This window comes from Haliaeetus leucocephalus, unplaced genomic scaffold (assembly GCF_000737465.1).
Source record: "Haliaeetus leucocephalus isolate CR32 unplaced genomic scaffold, Haliaeetus_leucocephalus-4.0 Scaffold915, whole genome shotgun sequence".
NCBI classification, from domain to species: Eukaryota; Metazoa; Chordata; class Aves; order Accipitriformes; family Accipitridae; genus Haliaeetus; species Haliaeetus leucocephalus.
This window is the reverse complement of record NW_010973351.1, coordinates 3,996,071-4,007,782: the sequence shown is the minus strand read 5'-3', so window position 1 is coordinate 4,007,782 and position 11,712 is coordinate 3,996,071. Positions and strand designations below refer to the sequence as shown.

Sequence of the window (11,712 nt, the reverse complement as noted above, 5' to 3'; positions counted from 1 at the left end):
CTGAAGACTGTTCTTACATAGCCACAATAAAAATGGGGTTTGCTTAAAAACTTGGTGACTCCCAAGTTAATTAAATATTAATTTTGTCTCCTGATATTATCTCGCTGAGTAAGAAGAATTCACGAAAGGCTAAGCTTATGTATTAATATTCTTGACAGAAGTTATGAATGTAGTCTTGGGGGAAAAAACATTTTTATCATTTAAATTCTAGCTTTTATGAAAACAAGCAGTCCATTCCTACTTCCAACAGAACTTTCTTTACTTAATATTTCTTTTCAGACTAAAAAATCAGTATGTGGAAGAATAAATTTTAGTTTTAGGCTGAAATAGTGCAGTACATGGTAGAATAATTATGCCCCAATGGATAACGTTCAGAGGTTCTTACATTTTCTTAACATCTATATGTTATTTGGCAATGGTCTTATTTGCAAAAGCACAGCTTCTAAGCAAAGAAACTAATATTAGTTTCTCATAATTAGCACTTGCCGTTAACATACAGCGTGATTTTCTGATTAATAATGAAAAAAAGATCTCAAAAGGCGCAGATCAGCTGGAAAAGCATCTGCTTAAAATACACACACATAATTAGAAGAGAACGTCAAACAGACTTGATTACATATTTCATGGGTATGTGTCAAAGAGTGTAAAGCATTTGACTTAACCCCAGGGTGACTTCAAGAGGATTTACTCTATCTAGTGTTTGTGATTAGTACCACATAATCTGGATCTGCTGAACAAGTAGAGTTTCACACAATATGCAAATTTCCTTTCGCTTTAATTTAGCCCCTTTGGATTTAGCATAAAATCTCTGTGTTGCATGAAGGGCTGAAACAGCTGGATCCAGTTAGCTAGGAAATTAAAAATGTAATAAATGAAATAAGGTAATCCTTGCTATGGTAGCCAGCACGCACTAGAATGGGACCCTGAGATCTGCTGAGGGATGGCTGAAGTGCACATCCCTAATGCCAGCCAGACCTTCTCCCGCAAATGCCAAAACACTGATCCCTTGTCTAATCACAGCATGCTCTAGTTTTTCGTATAACTAAATTTATTTCACCGCCCTGTCAAGGTTCATCTTCCAGGTGCATGTCGGTAAGAAAACTGTTCACGTATCAGTCAAGGAAATTAGTATCTACAAGGTAACATTTTATTTCCTTTTTACTATATCAAGATATGGCAAAAATTAATTAGCAATATGTTATATTGTTTAAAATGTAATGGAATTAATTTATGTGTAATTTTATCCTCCATTTCCCTTTCAGTTTTGTTTTTTAGCGAAAAGTATACAGAGACAATTCTTGAGTATTTCTTATACAGGTTTTACGAATACAACCGAACAAGATTTTTATTTTTTTTCCCATTTTAAAAGGGTATTCCAAGAACAACAAGGACCCTAATCTGATCAATCAATTTAAGCATCAGAAAGTCTTTGGAAGGTCTGCACCCAAGTCTAAAAGCCCTCACTTCTGTTCTGCTTTGAAAAATATGGTCCCACAGGAATTTATATCTATCTCTTAGCAACGATAATGACAACTTTGTGGTGAAAATGACAATTCCTTCAGATCCTAACTATATCTGACACAGAAAATGATCTAGGGAGAAGGGTATTACAGGCAGAAAGTAATTCTTGAAGACATCCTTTGGCCGTGTGTAGGCAATGCTGGATTGGTGTAGGAACCAGGGGATCAGAGTTTCATTACTCTTGACTGCTGTTAATATTCCTATGGCCTTTATTGAGGAGTTGGGTCTTACACCCATTCTCTCTTGACATAGGCTACAACAATTTCTCCCGCTTTATTTATTGAAAGTGATGGATTTCACAATGCTACCTCAGGCAGAACTGGGAAGAGATTCTGTATCTACAGTAAAAAAGGTAGGCCACATCCATTAATTCAAACTTGACTTCCAAATACATCGTATGTGCCTGGCTGTACTTCCAGACAGTTGCACAAGACTGCCTCACCTACTTGCTCATTTTGTAATACTGATTCTTTAATTGTTTTCATTTCACCTACAGCCATTAGCAAATGTGTGCTCTGTTGAGCATGTCTTTCCTAATAAATTAACCACAGTCCCAACAACGGCTTCTTTTGATGCAAAAGAACCAACTGAGCTTTCTTTCCTCCTAATCCGCTTTAACCAGTCATTTGAAAATGAAAACGATCACAGACTTCTGAAGTCAGCTGTACATACCCACTCTTTATGTAAGACATCTTTTTGACTGTTTTACCATAACATGGACGTTCTCACCCTGGAGACAGAAAGTTTTTTGCCTTTGCAGGATAGTTTGTCTGCTGTCAGACTGTGAACCTTTCCCTCTCAGAGAAAGCAACATCTACCTGAATAAGCTTGGATTTGAAGCACGAAATATACGTTGCAAATCAGAAATCACTCACAGAATAATAGACAGATAAGGGTTTCACAAATAGAAAACCTCATGCTGAGCCTTCATACTCCTCAGGCTTCTTCCAGTGCATTCCCTGTTCTGCTTTACTGGTTTATTTCAACCACGAGAAATGTAGAACCTGCCCTTCCCAACACAAGCCACAGATGTAAGGGAAGGTAAAAAACCCAAACCACTATTTCCACCTCAACTAATCTGACAGTTCAGCTTTCTAGTCCCAATGGGATCATTAGCAGGAAAGTTATGTAAAAGTGAAGAAATGTCCTATACCACACTAAGCTAATCATCTAACCTCCCTTAACAGACAATGAGAAGAACTGGTATTACTGGCTGTAACTCCTCTCATTCTAAATTTCCAAAAGAGGTCAGAGGGATCGAGCTGGTGAAGTACTGTCTGTTCCACTGATTGCAGTGGGAATCTAAACGGTCACCTCAAATGTAGGTGCTGACAGCAACATAAGATAAATCCCACCCAGAGATTAAATACAGATCTGGAAACACATTTAGTTACCTAACTCCCTGCTCCCCTCAAGATTATCTATAGGATTTAGTAAAAGTCAAGTAAATTTTGTGGCCGAGGAAAGGAACTCAAGTCTCCCAAGTCCTCATCTAGCTCTCCCGCCATTACATTAGCCTTCTTTTCATGGCCCCATTGACTTCAATGGAAGCATTCATAAGAGTGCCCACACATATGAGGTCCTCACAGTGAAACACAAACTCTGAAAATGAACCTGAAAATGAACAAGTGCAGGTCAATACTGTGTAAAGGTTCTGCTTCATCAGTAGGTCAGGGCTTAGTTTCACAGCAACCATCTGATGTAAGGCAGAAAACCCACCTTTCTTGTATTATCCCATGTGCAGTAAGGTCCACAGAATTGCAAGAAATTTACACTGTATAGTTGGTGTTCACATTAGTACAACCTCATTCAATGGATGATCTGAATAGGAATGAGGCTCCACAGTTTAAGTCAGGGATAAATGGGATTCACATGCAATGTAATAAAAACCATACTGATTGCTTAATCATTTGCTGTAGTACTATTAAAAAATCCTCAATCTCTTTGGTTAGGAACACAATGGTTTATTTTGAACTAAATAAATAGAGTAGATATAGAAATAGATTAATCACTGCAGTTTATTAAATGTTCTCCCATCTTGCTTTCCTGGTTGTATACTATTGTATACCTCTCCTGATTTCAGTGATAGAGCAGTGAGAGAGCAGGCCCAGGATTTTATCATTCTTGTTAGATCACCACCCGCTATCTTGAAGAAACTGAACAACTAACATGGACAAACTCTGCTCTTATCAGCTCATTAACAACTCTGATTTATAGCTACCCCAGCTCAATGGGGACATCCACATTCTTATGTTACCAACCAGGGTTGGGAAAAAAAAAGATTAGCAGAGACAGAAAACAGACAAGAATGTGCAACTAATGACCATACTCCTGTCTTAAATCCTGTATTTGGGAACGACCGGTGTAGGAGTGCAGTTTGCCGCTCCTCAGGATCCAGAAAAATAGTTCTTTTAATTCACTGGCTCTTTTGGCATTTCTGGGGGCTTTAGTAAAGTCAACACTGTGACCCACAACACAATATAACTGAGGATACTAACATGTCCAGCAGCTGCCATATTCCCCGTGCAAATGCTGTTCTTCCTATTTCTTCCCCATGTCTGTTTGGTTTTGGTTTGTGTTTTTTTTTCTCTAATGATTTAACCAACAGTTAGATGAAGGTGTACAAATCATACAAAAAGCAAAGTGCATACCGTGGTCTTAATTATTGCAGGTTCCAGTAACTTCAGAAGTAATTCCTGATCTACGATATGGAAGTGTAACTAGTAGGACACCCAATACTCTTCTTCATCTAGGGATTAAACTAGACACATAAGAAGGATGGAAGAGGAAAGACAGGCACAGGCCACGCTAACCAGCATACAAGAGACTCTTCTGCTCCCAACAGGGCAGGGTTAAGGCTTCCTTGGTGAGAAGAATGAGATCAGCGACTCCCACATCCTTTCACGTGGAAACACATAAGGCCCACCAAACCAAATCTGCCTGAAGTTTCTCCTTGTAGCCTTTAATATTTGGGACCTGCAATGTACACAGCCCTGCCAAAGGAGAAGTTCTCGGTAGCTGCAGACCTCAAGAGCTCAGTTATCACCGAGTGACGAGTGAGAAGCCTGCCAGTGTTGGACACTGACGCTCCCTGCCATTTCTTGCCTCGGCAAGCCGCAGCCAATGCAAGAGCACCTGTGGGGATCCCCCAGTTATTAGCTGCCCCAGAATCCTCTTCCCAGAAGTCTTCCAAGCATGAAAAGACTCTGCTGCAAATCTGTCCCCTGTAATATCGCTGGATGCCATCAAATGCCTTCACCGCAGAAGTCTTGTTAACTCTTTTGTCTGAACACAGAACAATTATCTCTTGCCAAGAGTATATTTTCTGTCAGCTGTGCTGCACTTTTTCTTCATCAGCTCAGCTTATAATAAAGACACTTTCCCCTTCTTTTAGTTCCCAAGAAGCATATTTTTCTCTCCAGCTGTATTATGCAAAAACACCCAAGACATTTATGTGCAGTACTGCCTCTTCCTGTGTTATCTCTACAGGTCTGAGGAATGACTCTGACATTTTTGGTTCTTTCCTAGGTCTCTTCACAGATTAGGCAGTTTGTGAATGCAATCCACATCAATATTAGCAAATGCATACTAAAAAAACCCAAAACATAAAAGCAGTTTTTATTTCCAGAAAGAAACCTTATATACAGATTAAACTCTGCAAAGGCAGCCTTGGCAGGATTTCTTCTGGCAACTCACTTTTTTAAAGCTTCTCAAATCATGCTCTAGCTGTTCTGCTCTGCTTTCAAGGGTACAGATGATGTCTAGTTTACATTAGTCAAGTCACAAAAGAAAGCTAGGAAAACCTGGACTGACGTAACATGCTAGCAGCAAGAACTGTTAGCAGTAAATAAATAACTTAATTTCTAGTTTGTTGTCTAAACCAAGTTCATTTTGGGACAGAAATTTAAAAACAGTCACCTCACTACCCATGAAAGGAGAGGAGAGATTTTTGTCTTTTGACATACCAGTAGTGTCATTATCTGGGAATCAGAATACCTTTGGATTTTAAGCTCTTATGCACTCCCTTCACATTTCAAAGTCAAACTTTTCTTTCTGATGCCAGAATTTAAAATGCCTTCTTTTTAGTGTATCCATATTTTCCTATTTAGAGTGTGGATGGAGCATCTTCTCCCTACTGTCAACTCATCAAACATTTTTTCTCGGGGTAAAAAAAAAAAAAAAAAAAAAATCCAACAACCCATAACTCTCTCTCAAGTACAGTTAGAGAAGGTGTTAATTATGAGCAGTGAAGTGAGGTTGTTAGTACAAATTGCCCAGGTTTCTTTTACATTAAAGTTCATCTTGTGGCAAATAGTTGGCATAGAGAAAGCAAAAATTTCATCAGTGATTCATTCTCTCTCTTAAACCAAGGGAAGGATTTCCCCCTAAAATGAAGAATTTCATAAATGCCAGCCAAAATGGAACATCCACTTCTGGCACACCTATATATCATAAGCCAGAACACACGTATTAATGCCATCTTCAATCTTATAACTTTTAAAAGGAAAACTCCAAATGCATTAAAATTATGAATGAAAGCAGCACCAAGGATGAACGCAGTAAAATTCACAAGCATCACACCCATGGTCCAAGTTTAGGTGACATACACAGCTAATGGGAGGATGAAGTCACAAATTCCACACAGGAGAAGAAATCCCAGTAATCCCTGCCCATCTGACTGAGGAGAAAATACTTTTCTGGCCCTAAACTGGATGACTTGCATAACCCTAAGTGTTTAAACACAACACACATGAGAATCTATGCAGTACCACTAAACACAGGCTGCCCAACATCCCGTCACTGGCTGCAACCAGTCCTTGATCTACCAGAGGATGATAAAAATTATTACAGGGCAAAACACAACTCAAAAGTCCCCAAGACCAAGTTAAAAAATCAAAATTAGCCTCACCATTTAGCATCCTGCACTATATTTTGCTTTGGCTGTTATGTGGTATAATTGCCTTTATGGAAGCCAACACAACCTTAACTCTCCAACAACCAATGAAGCATCCAGTGCATTTAAAAACAACTTTCAATTCATCATCCTTAGGAGACTTAGATTGCATTTTAAAATTTCTTCCAATATATATATTTTCTTGTGAAGAGAATGAATGTTTCCTGAAAAGACATTATAATTAAAGTGCTCCTTGTAACATAATTGCAAATTATGTACCTTAGTTTCATTTGTAAAACTGATGAAAATTTACTAATAAAAAACACATACCAGCTAAGGTTAAATTTAAAAATCATATAGATGCAAGACCTCTGAAAATGGCTAAATATACACACACATCATGATGTAACTCTGGCACGAAATATGCCTTGTTGTTAAATGGAAGTTGAGACAGGTCAAGGATTTAAGTCAGACGATATCAGACTCAAAAACAGATCTCTATTTTTCACACCACTGCCTAATGCTGAAACTTTGATTTACCTTCTATTAGTTATCTCCCTCCCCATCTTCAGTAATTACACTGGTACAATCCAGCTACAATGCATCCCACAAGAACTTCAGCAGTGCTTTTATTACACAGAAGGACACGATTAATAACAACTATACTTTTTTTTTTTATTTTGCTTGTTTCTACTCCAGGCTATTTCCAACCCAGAATGAGAATCTTTGTGCTGGGGGAGTGCAAAGCAAATACTCCAGGAGCTACAGCAAAGGGAGATGCAGAAGTGGTTCATATCTGACAGTGCATTTTGCCACTGAAAACTCTGACCGTTGAAGTGGAAAAAATATGCATAAAGTGGTTTAAAACAAATCTGCAGTCCTTCTGGATTATGAAGTGTTTCTACAGCATGCAACACTTTTTTTGTACACACACAAATGCCAATAATCTCTGTTCAAAAGGAACAGTGGACCTTTGACAGAAATTAAATAACCTGCAAAACTCCAACGTTCTCAATGATGTGCAGGGGAGAAAAGGACGGTGAGAGGAAAATGGCAATTGCAAAGCACTGAATCTCTTGGTGCATCGGTCCTGCCAGGCACAGATATATTCAACGGCTGTACAAACTGAGGAGCTAAACGTTTGGTAAGGTAAACTGCTCCGGACAGCAGGTATGGCTTTGTAGGCTGCGGTGCTACACCGCAGGCATCCAGGTAGCCTTGATCTCACAGCCAATGCAGAAGAGCGAACAGAGATGTGACGGGGCTGAGGAAGCTGGAGCACTGCAGTCACCCTTCACATCAGCTTCAAAGAGTGGGCACACAAAATGCGTGGTGATTTTTTTTTTATTTCTCTTCCATAGGATTAAATTCTAATTAAAAAACCCACACCAGATGGAAATTTTTGTATTTACATGCACACACACGTAAGCATAATCACTAAGTTTTAGCATGAAGGGAGATGTTGAAAGTTCCTACTCATCTGGAACACAAGCTTAATTCATCTCGGGTCACGGATAATGGTGTAGGACTAGCCTGACTTTGCGGAAAATTCTTGGATCATGTGGTGATTAAAATCCTTTACAGAATTTAATTTCCTCTTCCACTGTGGATTCCTGTAAGTTACGCTCATCTCTTGTAGATGTAAAGAGGCAGTGCTGGCACTTCTGCTTTTCAGGATGGCACTCCAGAATTTGACTAGAGACCACCAAAGTACCTAGGCTATACCAGCAGTGCAGAAGCTTTAAAATTCAAATATTTGTCAAAACCATTTTTAATTTATTTTTTCGAATTTCTCCTCATTGTAGGTTTCTTCTTGTTTACTCTTTCAGCCTATATTTTTCTCATCTTTCTTTATCTTTCTACATTTTGGCACTGTGGAAAAAATACATTTTTAAATTGAAAATAGAAATATTCCTAACTTTTTATTTTTTATTTTTTACAAAAGGATTAGAAGTGTGAAAATTTGAAGCCACATTCACATTTTTGGCATTCTTGGCACCTGAAAGGTCTCAACATACTATTTATTCATACCTCTATTCTACCCTTTCATCCACTGATATCCACTTTATTCAGGTTCAGGGCTAAGTATTCCCCTCAGTCTAGTATCAAGAGATTTTTCAATTGTTTAGTGAAATAGGTACCAATAGGAGGTTTAGATGGATGAGAAATGCAGCGGAGGAGATGCTGTCATCAACTCTCCCGTTATGGCAGGCAATGCTCCTACACGTTAAACCAAAGCAGTCAGCCCTCTTTACAAGGGAATGCGTTTGTTTAAGATTGCACATTTTTCAGAAGCATTTTATACTACAGGAACGTATACTAAAGGCTGGTTTCTGATCCCTGGTCTCCACGCAGAGCATCATAAAGCAAAGCATCCTCACTTGTTGGGGCTCAGTCAGACTCCTGCTGAAGTGGATGAAAACTCTGCTATTGATTTCCACATGCGCAAGACCTCAAGCATCTAACAGAATACTCCTCGCAAAAGTCTTCCATTGCGACGAAGAAGCAGCTAGAATCCATCAGATAAATCCTGACAATAAACCTCCACAGACACTAGTTGAAATTATACCAGCCTTAAAAAAGCATAGTTAGTGTCTCTATGGACTCAGGCCTCTTTTACATCATGATGCACTTTATGCCTTTATATAGGAAATCAAAGAGCGTACCGGAGAAGGGAGGTGCAGACATTGCACATTAACTGTGCGCATACCTGAGCATGAAACGCATATTTCGGGAACATATTTTGTTAACCTGGCACACTCCACATGTGGAAGCGTGCCATGGTGCAAGCCTCCTGCACAGCCAGTGGTGCAAGCTTCCCTGGCCAGGTGACATCTCCTGCCCCTTCCAGGAGAATCCCGGTCCCACGGCAGCGATCACGGAGAGGTTGTGCATTTGGGGTGCTGAGCCAAACAAGCAGAGGGCTAACCTGGAGTCGACAAGGCATATGAGTGTCACCCTTCACATAGAGCTTCTGGCTTGAAGATCAGCTCTAAGTTTTATTTGGGACTTCAGCGTTTTTGTGTGTGTATTTGCGGAGAACGGTCTGGATACTTTTTTTTTCCCCCTAACCAGGCTGGAATAATTCAATACATAAGACCTGAATAAACCAGTGACAGTGACGTCTGATCTTCACACTGATGAACATGGATAGTAAATCTAGAAAGGAAAATTAAGCTACAGCTATAGAAAATATGATCAGGCTTGTGCCCCGAGTATAAAATCTGGAACTTCACTCTTCAGTATTAGAGTCATGTTAACTGACCTGTGAGTTTTTCCAGAACTTCAAATCCATGTTTCAGAGCAATGATATCAAGAAAAGAGACTGTGCCATCTTCAAACCTAAAGAATGGAATAAATGAGCACAGTAAACAAATCATGCAGCTACAGTACAGACTTTAAACCTATTTTGAGTTATTGCTTTATATTCAGGGAATCTAACTTGCAGAGTGGGAACTCTTCCCTTAGGGATTCATCTTTCAGTCTTGTGGTGTCCTGTAAGGCAAAAACATATTCTTCAAAGCTATAGAGGTTCATATGAACAGTTGCTTGCACACAGAAAGTTGTATTTTCCCCTGCGTGGGCTACTTGTGGGTTTTGGATTTTTAAAGCGATGGGTAACAGCTATGTCTTACGGGCTAATGTCACAAGGTCCTAAATGACCTTCTGACAATGTTGGGAATAGGTGAGGAGACAGGTAGAGACTTTGTGTTTGCCCCCCGCCCCAACATGATTACATCTAACACAGTTGAGTTAGAAGGCAAGAAGAGACCTTCCTTATCTGGAGCAAAGAGGAAGATCACTAACAAATCTCCCTCCACGTGCTCCTCCTGGAAATTAAAAATAACTGACCTATAACATGAGCACTATACAAAGGTGGGGGAAAAGGCGCATCTCCTACCAACATCTTTTAAAGGAGACACCAAATGGAAACAAAAATGCCAGATTTGATGAACTACTACAGTCACTCGCACAGTTCAGAAGGAGAAGGTGCAGCTCCAAGGTGGGGATGTCTTCAGGGAATGGTGCCCAAGAGAATTTTGAGGGGGCAGAAGGGACAGCATATCAAGCATCAAAATATGCTTTATTTAGGCTTTGTGTGCATGGCAGCCCACAAGAAGTTTTAAGGAGTGATCGTTCAGCTTGCTTCACCACAAAGGGGAACGCGGAATAATGCTGACAACTGATGAAATCAAAACTGTACAGAACTCACTAACGTGTAAGGCTGAACCTGGGCTCACAGCAAGTCTCTAAGAAGGTGGGAGCTATTTCCAAAACTGTAACAGTTAATGCTGGAAATGAACCCACCAGCAACAACCCCAAATCTCATGGTTCAAGTTTAAAATTAAATTCTGACCATGAGGATGAGACCTTCATGGGGACCTGGTGTTCCTTGAATGTTTCTCAGAAAGGTCTGATGATGCCCACATTGAAAAGTGAGATAAGAACAGCTTAATAATGAAAGTAAAATTAAAATATAACAACAATAAAATATAATACTAATAATACTAATGAAAATGAATATAACAAAGAGAGAGAAATAAACCCCAAGAAAAAAAACAAGTGATGCACAATGCAATTGCTCACCACCTGCTGACTGATGCCTGAACAGTGATCCACCGCTCCCAGCCAACTCCCCCTGGCCTAAATCCTGAGCATGACGTCTGATGATACGGAATATCCCTTTGGGTAGTTCGGGTCAGCTATCCTGGCCATGCTCCCTCCCAGCTTCTTGTGCACCTGCTTGCTGGCAGAGCACGAGAAAATGAAAATCCCTTAACTTGGGATAAGCGCTACTTAGCAACAACTAAAACATCAGTGTGTTATCAACATTATACTCCCACTAAACCCAAAAAACACTGTACCAGCTACTAAGAAGAAAATTAATTCTACCCCAGCCAAAACCAGGACACTGGACAACATGGAGCACAATAGAAGCACTCTCGGGCAAGAGGATTTCACATCCACACATAATAGACAAGAAAACAGGGCATTACTTTTTTTTTGCTGGATGTATATAATTTTTCATAATGCATGTAAAAAGCTTTTGGTGCCACAATTAAGTATGTATTATGAAAAGGCTCAAAGGTTAAAAATGTCAGACTTCAAATGCTTTTTCTTTAATAAAATAAACCTCAATAGAATAGCATAATAGCTCTCACTTCTACAGTGATTTTTCTTACTTATATTCTATTTAATTTTTCTATAGTTATCAAATAATTTAAACACTGCAAGTGACACTGTCAGGTGAAGGACAGATAAAGCTTCCAAAAAATATTTGGTAAAGTTCCACTCAA

At 39.4% G+C, this 11,712-nt stretch overlaps 1 protein-coding gene across 1 annotated transcript in view; it reads right to left on the bottom strand.

Moving 5' to 3' along the window:
* The window catches only part of MOCOS (molybdenum cofactor sulfurase), a 219,387-nt gene that overhangs the window by 85,617 nt on the left and 122,058 nt on the right, over positions 1-11,712 (bottom strand). Inside the window, exon 5 of the mRNA XM_010583594.1 lies at positions 9,681-9,757. Within this exon, the coding sequence (XP_010581896.1) occupies positions 9,681-9,757 (77 nt within the window). The remainder of the gene's footprint in view (positions 1-9,680; positions 9,758-11,712) is intronic.